Genomic DNA, 13,826 nt, shown 5'->3' with positions numbered 1-13,826 from the left:
AAGCACGATTTAGGTGCCTCCTCACCCGCCTCGACCTGTCCCAGCACACTATTCCACACGTGGTGGCAGCATGCTGTGTGCTCCACTATTTATATGAGAGGAAGGGGGAGGCTTTCCTGCCAGCCTGGATGGCAGAGGCTGACCGCCTGGCTGGCCAGTACGCACAGCCCCGCAAGGCTGCCAGCTGGGAGCCCTTCAGGGGGCTGTCCGCATCCGGGAAGCCCTGCGGGAGAACTTCCAGGCGGACGAGCACTGAAGTCCCCTGGCGTGCCCCACTGGGGCCTTGTGCCTTACATTCCACCCCCACCTCTTTATCCTCCCTAACCCCCCTTCCTGATAAACAACAAAAGCACCTGTGTTGCCACAAAAAAATCTCTTTATTTAACATAACTGAGGTGAGGGAGGGGAGGAATAAGGGTGGGAGGCGGAAGGGGGAATACCTGGGAGGAGGGAGCTGGAACGGAGAGGTGAGGGGAGGAAGGGGGAGGGGAAGCTCAGGGTTGAGGGTCCTGCTGGCCCTCCCGTCTTGCAGCACTGCAGGTGCGGGGGCCTCAGCGTTCCCGGGGGGGGGGAGTGGTTACGGAGGGTGGGGCAGGAGGGACGGGGGGGTGGAAGAAGTGGGAGGGGGAGCAGGGGTGGGACGAGGAGCGATAGCTGGGGCGGCCACAGGGACTGGAGCAACAGGAGGCAGCAATCGGTCCGCCAGGGCCTGCAGGTGCTCTTGGAGGACATGGCCCTGCTCCCAGAACTTCCTCAAGCTCTCCCGCCCCAGCTGCAGGTCCTCTTGCACCCACTGCTCCTGGCTGTGGACCTGCCGCCCCTGCAACCGCAGCTGCTGCCTCTGGAACTCCTCCTGGTTGCGGGTGTGCCTGCTGGCCCGAGTACGGGTGGATGGTCCAGGTGGGGTGGTGTGTCCTGCACTTGCAGATGCTGCGGCTGCGATGAAACAAGAGAAGTGGTCAGTTCTCCCTGGGGACACAGTGGGTGAAACCCAGCCCCCCTCTGCATGGCGAGGATGACTGGTCTCCGTGCCACCACATCCTGCTATCCCCCGGAGCATGAGCTGGCCCAGGACTGCACCCCAGCCCCTGTGCTGCCTGTAGTGTGGTGGGGGAGGGGGAAGGGAAGATGTGCCTGCCTCTGTGTAGAAGGGGAGTCTGGGGGGAGGGCAGTGTGCAGTGTCTCTCCTCGGGGTCAGGAGCCTGTCATATGCCTTCACGTGTAGATGCGTGTGGGGAACAGGCCAGGGCCCCTGCATGGCACACAGCTGGGGCCACATGTCCTGGATGGCACGGTAGATGCACAGATTGCCGCCTGCTCCATGGTCATCAAGGCTGATGTGCACGGTCCCTGGGCTCCCCTCCATGCCCTGCATAAGGGGACCGTGATGTCACTCTCATGTGGAGGCCTCCCCGGCCTCGGATGAGGCTGCTGACTGGCTCTCCAGTTCTGCTCCGGGGTCCTGTATGCAGGGCACGCTTCCTGCAGGCTCCTGGCTGCCGTCTTCCTCCTCTTCCCCTGTGTCAGGGGCAGGGCCCTCTGTCCCGGGGTTGATGACAACCGGGGAGCATGAACCATCTGACCCCCCAGGATGCGGTCCAGGGCCTCATAGTACAGGCAGGCCTCTGGGTCAGCCCCTGGTTGGGAGGCCCTGGCATTAGGGTTGCCAGGTGTCCAGTTTTCTACCATATAGTCCGGTATTTGCACTGTCTGTCTGGTAGAAAACTTCAGAAAATACCGGACATGTGCAATGTCTGGTATTTTGTGAATTTCTGGCAGGGCGCCAGAGGGAAGCCTGGCGGGGACAGGGGAGCGACTGGGAGGTGGAGCGCAATTGGCTTTGGGAGCCCTGTGGTCGCCCTGTGGTCACGCACAAAAGCCAGGTGGGGTGGGCCTTCCCCACCCGCGCCTGGCTTTTGCACAGGACCAGAGGCTCCCAGTGCCAATTGCGGCCCGCCTCCCAGCTGGGAGTCTCTGGCTGCGAGCAGACGCTGGGCAAGGAAGTGGCTCCCAGATCCGCCCCTGCCCCCGCCCAGCTTCTGCTGGCAAGTAAAGGGAGCGCCTGCCGGGGGTATGGCTGGAAGGACTCCCGCTGCGGTGCAGCAGCTGCACCCTCCACCCCCACCAGGTCTGCTTCCTGCCCCCCTCCCTCTGTCTCCCCCATCCTCCCCTCCAGCCCCACGGCCCCCGATTCCCCCCAGCTCAGCTTCCCACCCCCTCTTCCTGCTGGCCAGCCCTGCAGCCCCCGGAGACCCCGCCCCTCGCCAGCCCAGCTTCCCGCTCTCCTTCCTCCTTAACCCCCTTTCCTGCCGGCCAGCCCCTGGAAGCCCCCCCACTAGCTCTGCTTCCCACCCCCCCTCCTCCCGTCTAGCCCCGCAGCCCCTCCAGCCCCGCTAGCTCTGCTTCCTGCCCCCTCCCAGCCGGTCCCCCCCCCCCCCCGGACAAGCGTGTCTGTTTTTTTAGCGGGGTCTACCTGGCAACCCTACCTGGCATAGGCCTGCTGCATTTCTTTTATTTTGCTGCGCACATGCTCCTGGCTGCGCATGTGGCCTCTGGTTGTCAGGCTGGCAGCCATGCGGCTGTAGACGGCCGCATTCCTGTGCCTAGTGTGGAGATCATGGGCATTGGAGGCCTCCCCCCAATCTCAATGAGGTCCACAATCTCCGCAGTAGACCAGGAAGGTGCCCGCCTTTTGCAGCCCTAGCAGGCTCCTGGGAGCCGCCAGCCTGGTCCTGGGAAGCGGTGGAGAGCTGGGTGGCAGCAGGTGGCTGGCTCATGCTGTGCCAGGTGTACGGTCTGCTGGCTGTGTGCTGGCAGGCTTGCAACTGGCACAGGCACTGTGGCCAGAGTCTGCTCCTTTAAGGGCTCCAGGGCTGGAGGGGGGCGGGGGAGAGCAGACAAGTTTTCCTGGTTGTGCCCAGAGTGGCCACCAGGGCTCCCTGGGAAGGGCTGGAGGCCCCCTAATTCGAAATAAGTGTCTACACAGCACTTATTTCGAATTAGCTATTTCGAATTAGGTGTTATTCCTCGTAGAATGAGGTTTACCAAATTCGAAATAAGGGCTCCACTATTTCGAATTTATTTCGAAATAATGGTTTGTATGTGTAGAATCTATTAAAGTTAATTCGAAATAATGGCTGTTATTTCGAATTAACTTTGTAGTGTAGACATACCCTGAGCGAACCTTCCAGTCCATCAAATGACAGAGGGACAAACACCTGCCCACCTGCTTTGCAAAATCTGTGCAACCTAGAAACCTTGATTAGCCATGCTTTAACTTCCCTGAGTAGTAGTAGCTATCAGGGGAAATGTGTGCCTTCCGGCATGTTCTCCAATACAAGATCTGACATAATGCAATACAGAGACATCGGGTGGTAATGATCTCTGTCTCTCTCTCTCTCACAAGTGAAGTATAAATGACTAGAGAAATGGTGGATAATATGAATATTTTCTAGGAAACATTTTCTTCACCTATTTTATTTGTTTTTTTCACTTGAATGACCAATATTTCTAACATACCTTTCTTTCTGCTTTCGAAAAAGCAACCATGACTGAAAAAAATTGTTTATGGTCTGAGATTTATCTGATATTTAGGTTGGAGTACATTTTAATAGAGCTCTTACAGACACTACATAGTTCTATAAATAAGGTATTGTAAATTCCTAAAAAGAATTAAGGTATTTAGGATGCATCTTTAATAGCAAGGTTCTAAACACTAGCCCAATAATTATAAAATAGATGTGACTTATTCAGAACTTTAATATAATGCCCATCTGAAATCAAAGCAATCGCATAGATAAGTGACTATAATAAGGGTAAAGTGTGGGAAGATAAATTATTTTTACTTTTCAAGTATTAGTCACAGCTAAGCTTGCTTTAGAACTGATGTCCTTCCACTTACCTTGTAAGTTATTTTATATAGTTATTTTGTACCACATATGAGTTCTAAATCTGACCCCAATAAACTAACATACCTAAGAAAAAGAGAAGCATCAGGGGCAGCAGCTTTTTAATAAGTTTTACAAGGTTATAACAGTGGTAAAACTTTTCCAAGTTTAGAAGTCAGCTTAATGTAATAGGAGGTGGAATAGATGCTGGGAACTGAGCCAAAATCATTATTCTACCAAAGACTGTCCTTGTGGGACTCAAGGGTAAAGGAGGCAAGAATGGTAGCCTCTTGAATACTGAAAATATTCAGTGATTATTTGGGGAGGGGGGAAATGTCCCAAAAGTCAGTACTGTAACATGGCAACTTAGATTAGAGGTAATTTTTGTCCAGATGTCAACATGAATGAAAAGGATGAAGAAAGAGATGCTAATATATTTAAAGCATCACATAGGAAACATTTTATTACTACTGTTAGCCTGTCTGATAGTGCATGATGAGGAATCTCCCGTCTATTAAGGGTAGAAACATGTATCTATTCTCAGAGGGTATGTCTAGACAGCAGCACTATTTCGGGATACTTCTGGTATCCCAAAATAGCTATTCTGCATCTTTTAAGCAAGCCTGATATTTCAAAATATAACGGGCTTGCTGTTCCAATGTCCCTGTAAACCTCGTTCCATGAAGATTAAGGGACATTTTGGAATAGTGGTTTATTTCAAACTTTGGTGCTGTGTAGACAGCACCAATTTTTGAAAAGCTATTTCAAAATTACTTTGAAATAAGCTATTCAATCTCTGTAGCTCAAATTGTGTAGCTTATTTTGAGATCAGGGTGCAGTGTAGATGCACCCTATTTTTAACCCTTTTTTTCAGAAATAAGCACCACAGTAAATTTAAGTAGCTAACTGGGACCGCTGTCTAGTTTGATATATCAAATTTGGGTACAACTATAGGAATATCCTTGATTCAGAAGTCAGGGGGAGAGAGTTCAGAGAGCCTTTTTTTGAGCTGATTATGAAATTTGACATATGACATTGTTCATGAGTAACAAAGGAAATAATAAATTCAAGTAATGCTTGTCTGAGAGACTGGACTATCATCTCTAAGCTTTTACTCAGGAGAACACATCACCTAAGGCTGGAATTTTCAAAGGCGTCTAAGGAGTTAGGTGCTCAAATGGGACCAGACCTGCCTCCAATTACCCATAATTCCTCAAACAAAATGTTACTGAAACAGGAATTTAAAGCTTCTGGGTTGCTGTGCAGGAATGCCAAGTGTCAGTACTAAATGGCACTTAAGAAGCATTTGCTACTGAAGGACACTATAAGTAGGTAAATAATGTAGTACATTACTCACCCAAAATAAGATCTCCACATTCAGTTGTGCAATGCACTCTCCAGTTTAGTTTTCTAGGTGACCAGAAGCACAAAGTATGGGTGGAAATGGGCTTTTTCCTTCTTTTGTTTCTTTATAAAGACAGCGTGAAATTTGTGTGTGCTGCTTTAAAAAAAAAATCTGCTTTGCAAAGAAAATTCGGTTTTGTTTGTCCTGTACTACTGATTGGATGGCTGAAGAACAGGTGTATGGTATCATAACTTCCAAGGATGTAAAACCTAAGTAATTAAAAGGGGAATAAAAGTCTGGGGCCAAGATTTGAAGATGTGTCTAAAGTCAGGTTTCTAAACCCATAATTTATTGCTAGATAATCAGTAGTTCTGAAAATCAGGCTACTTATTTAAGGGCTTAAATTCAGGCATGCCATTTTTTAAAATGTTGGTTTTTGTTGTTGTTAATAACACCTATTTAACTAAAAATTTGGGAAAAAAGCTGAGACAAGCCGAACAATGCACTTCTTTTATTTAACAGAGAAAGTACCCTGGCTGCCTACCATGACCTCCTCTGGAAGGAGTATTGGAAGTGAGTCCTCTGAGGCTACAGCAACACTGACGCTTTTTTCTGGAAGAAGGTATGCAACTCACGCTCACATTTATATTTCTTCTTCTGATTCTTTCTGTGGAAGAGGTTTTCCCGCTATTTGACCCCATGTAGACGGGGCCAAATGTCAGGAAAAAACACTCTTTCGCAAGACCCCTTATTCCTCGTAAATTGAGGTTTACAAGGTCTTGTGAAAGAGGGTTTTTTCCCCAACATTTGGCCCGTCTACACAGGGCCAAATAGCGACAAAACCTTTTCCACAAAAAAAATCGGAAGAAGATATGCAAATACAAGCACGATTTGCATCTCTTCTTCCGGAAAAAAAGTCAGTGTAGCCGTAGCCCAGAGAAGCTGTGTGAAGCATAGCCAATTAGGGAGGAGTTGCAGGGAGCAGCCAATCCAGGCCCCTGAGGCTCATATAAAAGAGAGCTGCAGGGCAGAGTAGAATCAGTTGCTGCTTGGAAGGCTGAGAGAACTGTAAGTACTCTACCTTGGACAGAGTAGCTGCTGGTGGGGACCTGGGAAACAAGATAGAGCTCCTAGCTGGCTGCTAGGACTAAGCAATTGAGGACCCTGAGATGAGGGCAAAGAAGGTGCTGGGGCCATGAGTAAGTGGCTCAGGGAAATATGGTAGTATCCAGAGAAGTTAAAGAAAAGCGGAAGGCTCCAATTTATGGGGTCCCCAGGAAGGGTGAACACGAGGCCCACACTGAGAAAGTGGGAAAAGGCACAGAATGGGGAGAGGCCCCACCCAAGCACTTGATGGGGTGTAAGAAAGAGCTAATAGTGAAAATGATTGAGACAGAGAGGACCCAGAAAGATGTAAGGGTGAACCCAGTGGTACAGCAGGCTATTTGTGAGTGCTCAGTCTCAGAGGATGGGGGGTGAGAGGGAGAAGGGATAGGGGAATCCTGAGGGGCAAGTGAAAGAGCTGTAGAGGAGTTTGGTAGAAATGGATTAGGCCCTACAAGTAGTGGAGGGGAACTTGGGGTTCCAGAGAGACCAAGCCCAGTATGCTCCAGGATAAAGAAAACTCATGTTTCTTATTGAAAGGTAGAGAACAAGAGAGGATACAAGCTCAGACGCAGCAGATGCAGGACTGGAGGCATTCACCTCTGGGAGGATATGTGTGCTTACCCCATACAGCCATAGAAAAGAATAACTATGCCCTGAGGAGGAGCAATAGAGGTAACTGGGGAAGTGTCTGGACAATGGGACTGGGATATGCATTTCTGAAAGCAGGAAACATGGATGGTAGCCTATGCAGAGGGCTGAGTTACAAACAAGATATTGCAGCTGAGAGAGGAGCAATAGGCAGAAACAGAAATGGAGTGACAGTGTGCAGATGGCTGACAGTGTATCTGCCTTAAACTAATCCCCTGAATAACTAGAACTAGGAGCAGGAAGCACCAGTTTGGCAGTGAGAGGAGGACACCTATGAAACACTGCTTGACTCTGTCTCTTCTTTTCTACCTGATCACCACAGAAAGAGCCTTCTAGACGATCCAAGGAAAATTAGGATGCTGTTCTAGGTAAATCTTATCATTCCTATGTATAGTTTCTTCTCTTTGAAAGCTTTTAAGGGTGTAATTGACTTCTGGACTAGTAAAGCCGCCGCCACCACCCACCCACACTGTATTTGTGTGCATTGTATTTGTATTGCAAGGGTTGGAAGGGCCTCTGGAAAGTTCGATTTCCAGAGGCTTCAAGAAGGTTCGATCTTAAGGCACTGGCATGTAAACATGGACATTCAACCGTGTGCAGTTGCTATTGCCATCGCCTATTAGATCAATTGAACCTACGAGTCTTGAAAGAAGCCTCATACACTTTGTTCAAATCAGAGAGGAGGAAAGCAACATTTCTCACATGTTGTTTAAAATATGTATGGCAATGTTAACTCAATGCCAAGTCTCCGCCTGTGAGTGTACTTTCCATCTGTGTGGACTGCCTATGAAAGGGAGCACAAGAATCATTTATGTTAACACAAGAAAGCCTGACCTTCGATTCAAAGTTGTAAGACTGCAAAACAGAGACATTCAAAACTCTGAGGAAGCCCCAGAGGAAGACTAACAAGGAACAGAAAATCTGCCAGATCAAGATCCAGAAGAAAAAGCAATAGGTTACAATAATTTCTGCAAACAAATATTTGATTGATGTTGATGAACTTTTGGGAGGCTTGAACATCTTGCTCTTCGGTGATCTCCTTCAACTTCCATCAGTATGAAGCAGTCCCATTTATAAGCAACCTGTTTCAATGAGACCCCCTGTACAGCTCTGGTGCCTCTTTAGCTTTTGTGAATTGACTGAAAACATGCGACAGCGAGGGGATGAAACATTTATCAAAATTTTAAATAATCTTTGAGAGGAAAAACTCACACAAGAACAACTAAATATTTTACTGCGTAAATGTGAGGAAAGCAGACAAGGGAACTTTTCGTCCAGAAGAGCTTTGAGAATAATGCCAACTTGTAAAATGGTAGACGACCAGAATAATCACGTTTGGTCCACTTTAGACAATGTGAACCTCCAAGCGTTCACAATCACAGCGCAAGATACCCTCATTGAGCAGAAAAGATGAGTGCCTAACCTTTATCAAGCTATCCCAACAAAAATCAATAGAACGGCAGACATTTGAAAGACAATGTATATATATAAAAATGTATATTTTCCTAACTTGTTTACAGTGTTAAAGGCTTCCAATTGCTTTTTTTAAGATTACAGAGGGAAGAAAGATAGGAATTTAAGATGATATCCAGTTACAAATGTAGAATGGCAAAAATCAAACTCTGAGGATACCGCTCAAGGTATTTTTTTTTATGTAATTTAACTGTGGTGTTTTATAGAGACCTGTTTATTATCTCTTTAATAACAACTTTGTTTTGTGCACTTGGGAGGTACTGTTTCTTGTACTGAGCAGGGCAGCTGGTCCAGAGTGGCGAAATGGCCACGGTGGAGGGTCTGGCGCAGATGCACTTGGCACAGGGCCGGCCGGCCGGGCGATGCAGCGGGATGGCATCACCCACCGGTGCGGTGTCCGCCACACAAAAAGGTTGGGGACCACTGCTCTACAGTATAATATGGGTATATATTGGAATAAAAAAATAATAGTTCACATTACATGTGAAGTCAATTTTCTTGATGAAATAATTAGTGATGTAGAAAAATGAGTTTACACATAGGTCTAATGACTTCAAACAAAAACCATACATAGCTGAAAAAATCTCTAGAAAGCCTAATGCTCCAGCTTGACCTATTATATTACAGACTAATTGCCACACAGCATTCTGGTGAGTCCTCAGAGTCTTATAATATTCCCATCAAAAACGTTCATTTGAGCCTAAGAATCTGTGAGGCTTTCAGTATAGACTGGAATCCTGCTGAGCTTGCATTCTTAAAGGATAGTTTTCATTCTACCACATTCTTAGTGATACAGATAAGGAGAGGTGCAGAGTCCCTTCCTAGCACAGCCTCTAACCCAGGGGTGGGGAACCTTAGACCTGGGGGCTGGATGCGCCCCCCCCCCCCAGCTTGCCTGGATCTGGCCCCCGAGGCTCAGCACTGGGGAGCCTGTCCTGGCGCTCCAGCCCCCCTTGCTACCCACCCGCAGGGCTGGAGCACACTAAATCTACTAGCCTGGACCCCACTAGTTTCTGGTGTGCAAGCAGAGCGTGGGAGTGTTTTTCTCCCTCTGACAGGGGCTTCTCACTTTGCTTCTCCTTGTGTGTGGCTCCTGGCTGATTTTTCTGTGGGTCAGTGGCTCCTGACCCAAAAAAGATTCCCCACCCTGGCTCTAATCCATCAAAATATTACAACCACATTAATTATATATTTTTTAAATCTAAGGTTCCTACCATTTTCTCCTATCCCCCCATTGCTGCACTGTATTGAACTGGTATAATTGAACAGTGCTCCACTTGGAAAACAGTATACTAGAAAGAGCCAGAGACATGAGGCTGGAGATGAGGCCTCAGACCTGGCTAAAGTAGCAATCAGTCCCACTTGATACAAAGTTAGCAGAGTTGTGCTGTGAGCAGAAGGCAGGCCCTGTTACAAACATGCTTGTTTGCAAGTTCACAGAACCTGCAAGAACAGGGATGGTATTGCAAAAATGCACACATTCCTGAGAAGTATTAGGCACAGGACACTCAAACACACATTCCAGAAGGGTATACCAGAACACTCCCAATAACAGATATTGTACAAACGCTCTTCCCAAAGCTAATACCAGGACACAGGGGTTAGGGTGACGAATAAACATGTTTTGATCAAACTAAGATCTACTAAGATAGAGTGGTAAATAACGATGTTTAGAGGAGCAATATATAAAATATATAACTTGTGTTCATTGTATGTATAGAAGATATACCCAGCAGTGCTCAGGTCCATAACTCAAGTTTTCTTTTTCTTCATTTAAATCATTGTTCTGGTATGCAGGCTGCCTCAGGACAGCCCCAGTCTTCTCTCACCACTGCTACTTATTCATGACTGCTGCAGCTATGCAGGCACAGCAGAGCGGGGTGCATGTCACCTGCTTGAGGGACACACTGACAAACAGACATACAAACAGACAAACTCTTTGAAATATGCCCCTGCTGGTCCAATGAAGTTATAGCTCTCCGGGTCCCCATCACTAGCCACTTGCTGCCCCGTGGTCATTCTACAATATATCTCCCTCCTCCCAGACCCCTCCCTTTCCATTTTATGAGAAACAATCAAATTCCAGGCACCTTGGCACAACCAAACCCTTACCTTGCTTTAAGTTATGATAAAAGGAAGCTGCATATCAAATTTGGTGGTCCTAGCTTTCACCATTTAGGTGAAGTTCTTGAACAAATGGATTCAGAGACAGATATTTCTAAAATAAGAACGGCCACAGAGGACATATGCAACATGTGAGGGAACATGATAAGTCACATGCTCCAAACACATGGGCGGGGGAGAAGGGGTAGAGGGGAGCCAACAGCCAGCAGGAAGACTAGTCAGGGGAGGGGCGACAGGATCTATTGCCCACAAGGAACTCATCCCACTTTCTACTCACCAGCAGTGGCAGGGTATGGCAGGGTATGCAGAGCAACTGCCCCAGCTTTCTGCACTCCTCCAGCTGTGTTGCTTAGGAAGCCGGGTCCACACTCACCAGGAAGTGGAGTGATGCAGCTGGCGGAACAAAGTGAGCTGGGGCTGTGTTGCTTTGCTTGCCTTGCCACTGCATAGATGTGTGTGGGGTGGACTCCTGCTGCTGGCACCGGCTCCTCAGCCCCACTAGTCCCCTGGGCTGCTCAGGGGAGGGGGAAGAGTCAGGGTGATGGCAGAGCAAGGGTGAAGAAAAGGTGGGGAGGGGCAGAACGGGGGGAGGGGAGAAATATAGGTGGGACCTAGGGTGGAGTCACACTACATTAGCTTAAAATAAAAACAGTAAATGTGGGATCCTCTTGTTTGACATTTACTTCTGAGACTTTTGTTTCCTTCTTTTTGAGCCTTTATCCACAATTGTAAGTTGTTTTTTTAATAGAAGTTGATAATTTTCATGTAATAACATGATTCCAGGAGCTGGGGGTTTAAGAAAAACACCAATATTGTAATACTCTTGATAAAATAACAGTTGGCATGATTAGCCAATGAGGCTATTTTGATGCAGATGGTGCATCGCAGTAAAATCTATAATTTCTTCAAGTTGTGTAGCTCACTTTGGTAAATTTAGACACTGGTGCTATTTTGGATATCCAAAATAGTGTTTTCTGCATCTTAACAGTATGTTTAGGATAGTTAAGACAGAAGCAGACTGTGAGGGACTCCAGCGTGTAATCAACCTGTGGAACTCCTTGCCAGAGGAGGCTGTGAAGGCTATATAGGACTATAATAGAGTTTAAAGAGAAGCTAGATAATTTCATGGAGATTAGGTCCATAAAAGGAGGTTAGGTCCATATTAGCCAGGGGATAAATTGGTGTCCTTGGCCTCTGTTTGTCAGAGGCTGGAGAGGGATGGCAGGAGACAAATCGCTTGATCATTGTCTTCAGTCCACCCTCTCTGGGGCACCTGGTGCTGGTCACTGTCGGCAGACAGGATACTGGGCTAGATGGACCTTTGGTCTGACCCAGTACTGCCGTTCTTATGTTCTTTTATGTTCTTATGCCCATTATTTCAAAATGGAATTGGAATAATGGACTTGCTATTCCAATGTCTTGGTAAACCTTGTTCTATGAGGATTAAGGGACTTGTTGGAATAACAGTCTATTTCGAAATAAGCTACACAAATTGTGTAGCTCAAATTGCATAGCTTTATTCAAGCTGATGTGTAGATGCACTCTTAAAGAGCCAAGAGCGCTCTCTAAGAGTGTAGGTGAGACTATCTTTTATTGGGCTTAGCAGATGCAATAAAAGATATTGCCTTACCTGTCTTGGCTGTCTAATATCATTGGACAAACTGCTTCAAAACTGCATGGGTCAATTAGAAGCATGACTACCTGTGGTTCACATTATACAGGTCAGAATCAAAATCCATTACTAAGGAAAATGCATAAAGAGGCTATTTTCAAAACGTTTGGATCTAAATTTCAGAAGCAATATATGAATGTATACAGGAATGTACACAATGTCTGTGCACGTTACTTGGGTGAATGTGTCTATGTAATTATGTGTTTAGTACCCATACATCTGCACATATTACTATTACTTGGATGCAGATGCATGGGTTCTGAACACAAAATTACATAAGACACTGGCAGAAACGAATTGCACAGTTACCCAGGTGCAATGATTACACGTAGAATTAGCGAGGTGCACAGAAAGAGGGGATCATATTTTGTTACATGGAATTACACACACATTGCTAGGATACACAGACACAACACAGCTACAGCACATGCACTTACTAGGATGCAAGTTTGCTCAGTGGGGTTACACATGATTATGTTGAGGTCACACCATTAACCAGATGCACAGAGGATTTCCATCAACATTAACTATGTGCACATACAGGGGGACAGCTCAAGAGGTTACGGGGGACGCAGGACCACATGCCCAGATCATGCCCCTGCTCCACTAGGCACATGTATTTATGTATAAAGACAACAGTAGGTTCAGATGTTTTGCTAAGTTGTCCCCTTCATTTCCCCCCGCATTTCCTCTTTAGCAGCCTCTAGAGCTGCACCAAGAATAATTCAGATCTGCAGCAAACAGCCGCAGCGGAGGGAAGAAGCCCGCAGCTTATCAGTGTGTCAGGCTGGCACCACGAACGGCTGGCTGGCTGCTCCACGAGTGACAGGAAACAGCTGGCTCAAGCCCCTTGAAAGGAGACGCTTCTCGCATGCGCATGCGCAGCCTTGGACGCCTGGCGCCTGTCCCTTAAAGCTAATTGCGAGCATGCGCATTAGAAGAAATGGTAACTTCCAGCCTCTCTCGAGTCTCTACTAGCCTCTATCCCCCCCCCTCTTGCGCATGCGCCTCTCCGAGAGCTAGGAAGCCGGCCCCTAATTGCGCAAACGCAATCGCTCTCGGAGCCACTTCCTCTCTCCCCCCTTCAGTCTTTAGTTATGGTGCGCGCGCGGGACGGTTGCTATGCTCACGTGACATGGAGGCGGAGAGAGGAAGGGAAAGGTCAGCGGCGACGTCGGCGGAGGGGGAGCGGAAGGTCAGGGCGGGAGCGGAAGTGGGAGCCGGAGCTTGTCCGCCATTGTGGGGAAGCGGAGCCCAGAGCAGGGGGGGGGGAAGCAGTGCTGCGTCCGGCCGGCCGGCTCCTTCCAGCGGGAACCCGATCAGCGGCGGCGAGCCCGGGCGGCAGCAGCGGCGACAATCAAGCGGCAGCGGGGAGAGCGGCGCGGTCTGTGTGCGGCAATCACTCGAGGCCCAGGCAGAGCGAAAGGGGATCGCGGCTCCCCGTGAAGAATGTCAGCCACCAGCGTCGACCAGGTACGGGCCGCGGCGGCCCGGGCGCAGGGCGGGAGGAGGAGGAGGAGGTACCTCAGGCGGGAGGGCCTGCCGCTGCCAGGAGGGTCGGAATCCCGCC

General features: G+C 48.1%; 1 protein-coding gene and 1 long non-coding RNA gene across 3 annotated transcripts in view; one reads left to right on the top strand and one right to left on the bottom strand.

Moving 5' to 3' along the window:
* Positions 1–376: 376 nt before the first annotated feature.
* LOC142827055 (uncharacterized) lies at positions 377–10,705 on the bottom strand. Its single transcript, XR_012901428.1, has 3 exons — positions 10,573–10,705; positions 10,190–10,367; positions 377–936 (listed from the first exon to the last, which is right to left on the bottom strand). It is a non-coding gene; the product is annotated as an uncharacterized LOC142827055 (long non-coding RNA).
* A 2,753-nt stretch (positions 10,706–13,458) lies between these two features.
* The window catches only part of YTHDF3 (YTH N6-methyladenosine RNA binding protein F3), a 53,302-nt gene continuing 52,934 nt past the window's right edge, over positions 13,459–13,826 (top strand). The window contains exon 1 of one of the 2 annotated variants that reach the window (XM_075920620.1): positions 13,459–13,729. Coding sequence is in view for 1 of the 2 variants with exons in the window: in XM_006113645.3 (XP_006113707.2) it covers positions 13,706–13,729 (24 nt within the window). In the remaining variant the exon portion in view is untranslated. The remainder of the gene's footprint in view (positions 13,730–13,826) is intronic. The other variant, XM_006113645.3, reaches the window with a different exon arrangement.

The sequence above is a fragment of the Pelodiscus sinensis genome, chromosome 2, assembly GCF_049634645.1.
Source record: "Pelodiscus sinensis isolate JC-2024 chromosome 2, ASM4963464v1, whole genome shotgun sequence".
Classification (NCBI taxonomy): Eukaryota; Metazoa; Chordata; order Testudines; family Trionychidae; genus Pelodiscus; species Pelodiscus sinensis.
The sequence above is the reverse complement of the archived record's forward strand: the minus strand, read 5'-3'. Positions and strand labels throughout refer to the sequence as shown.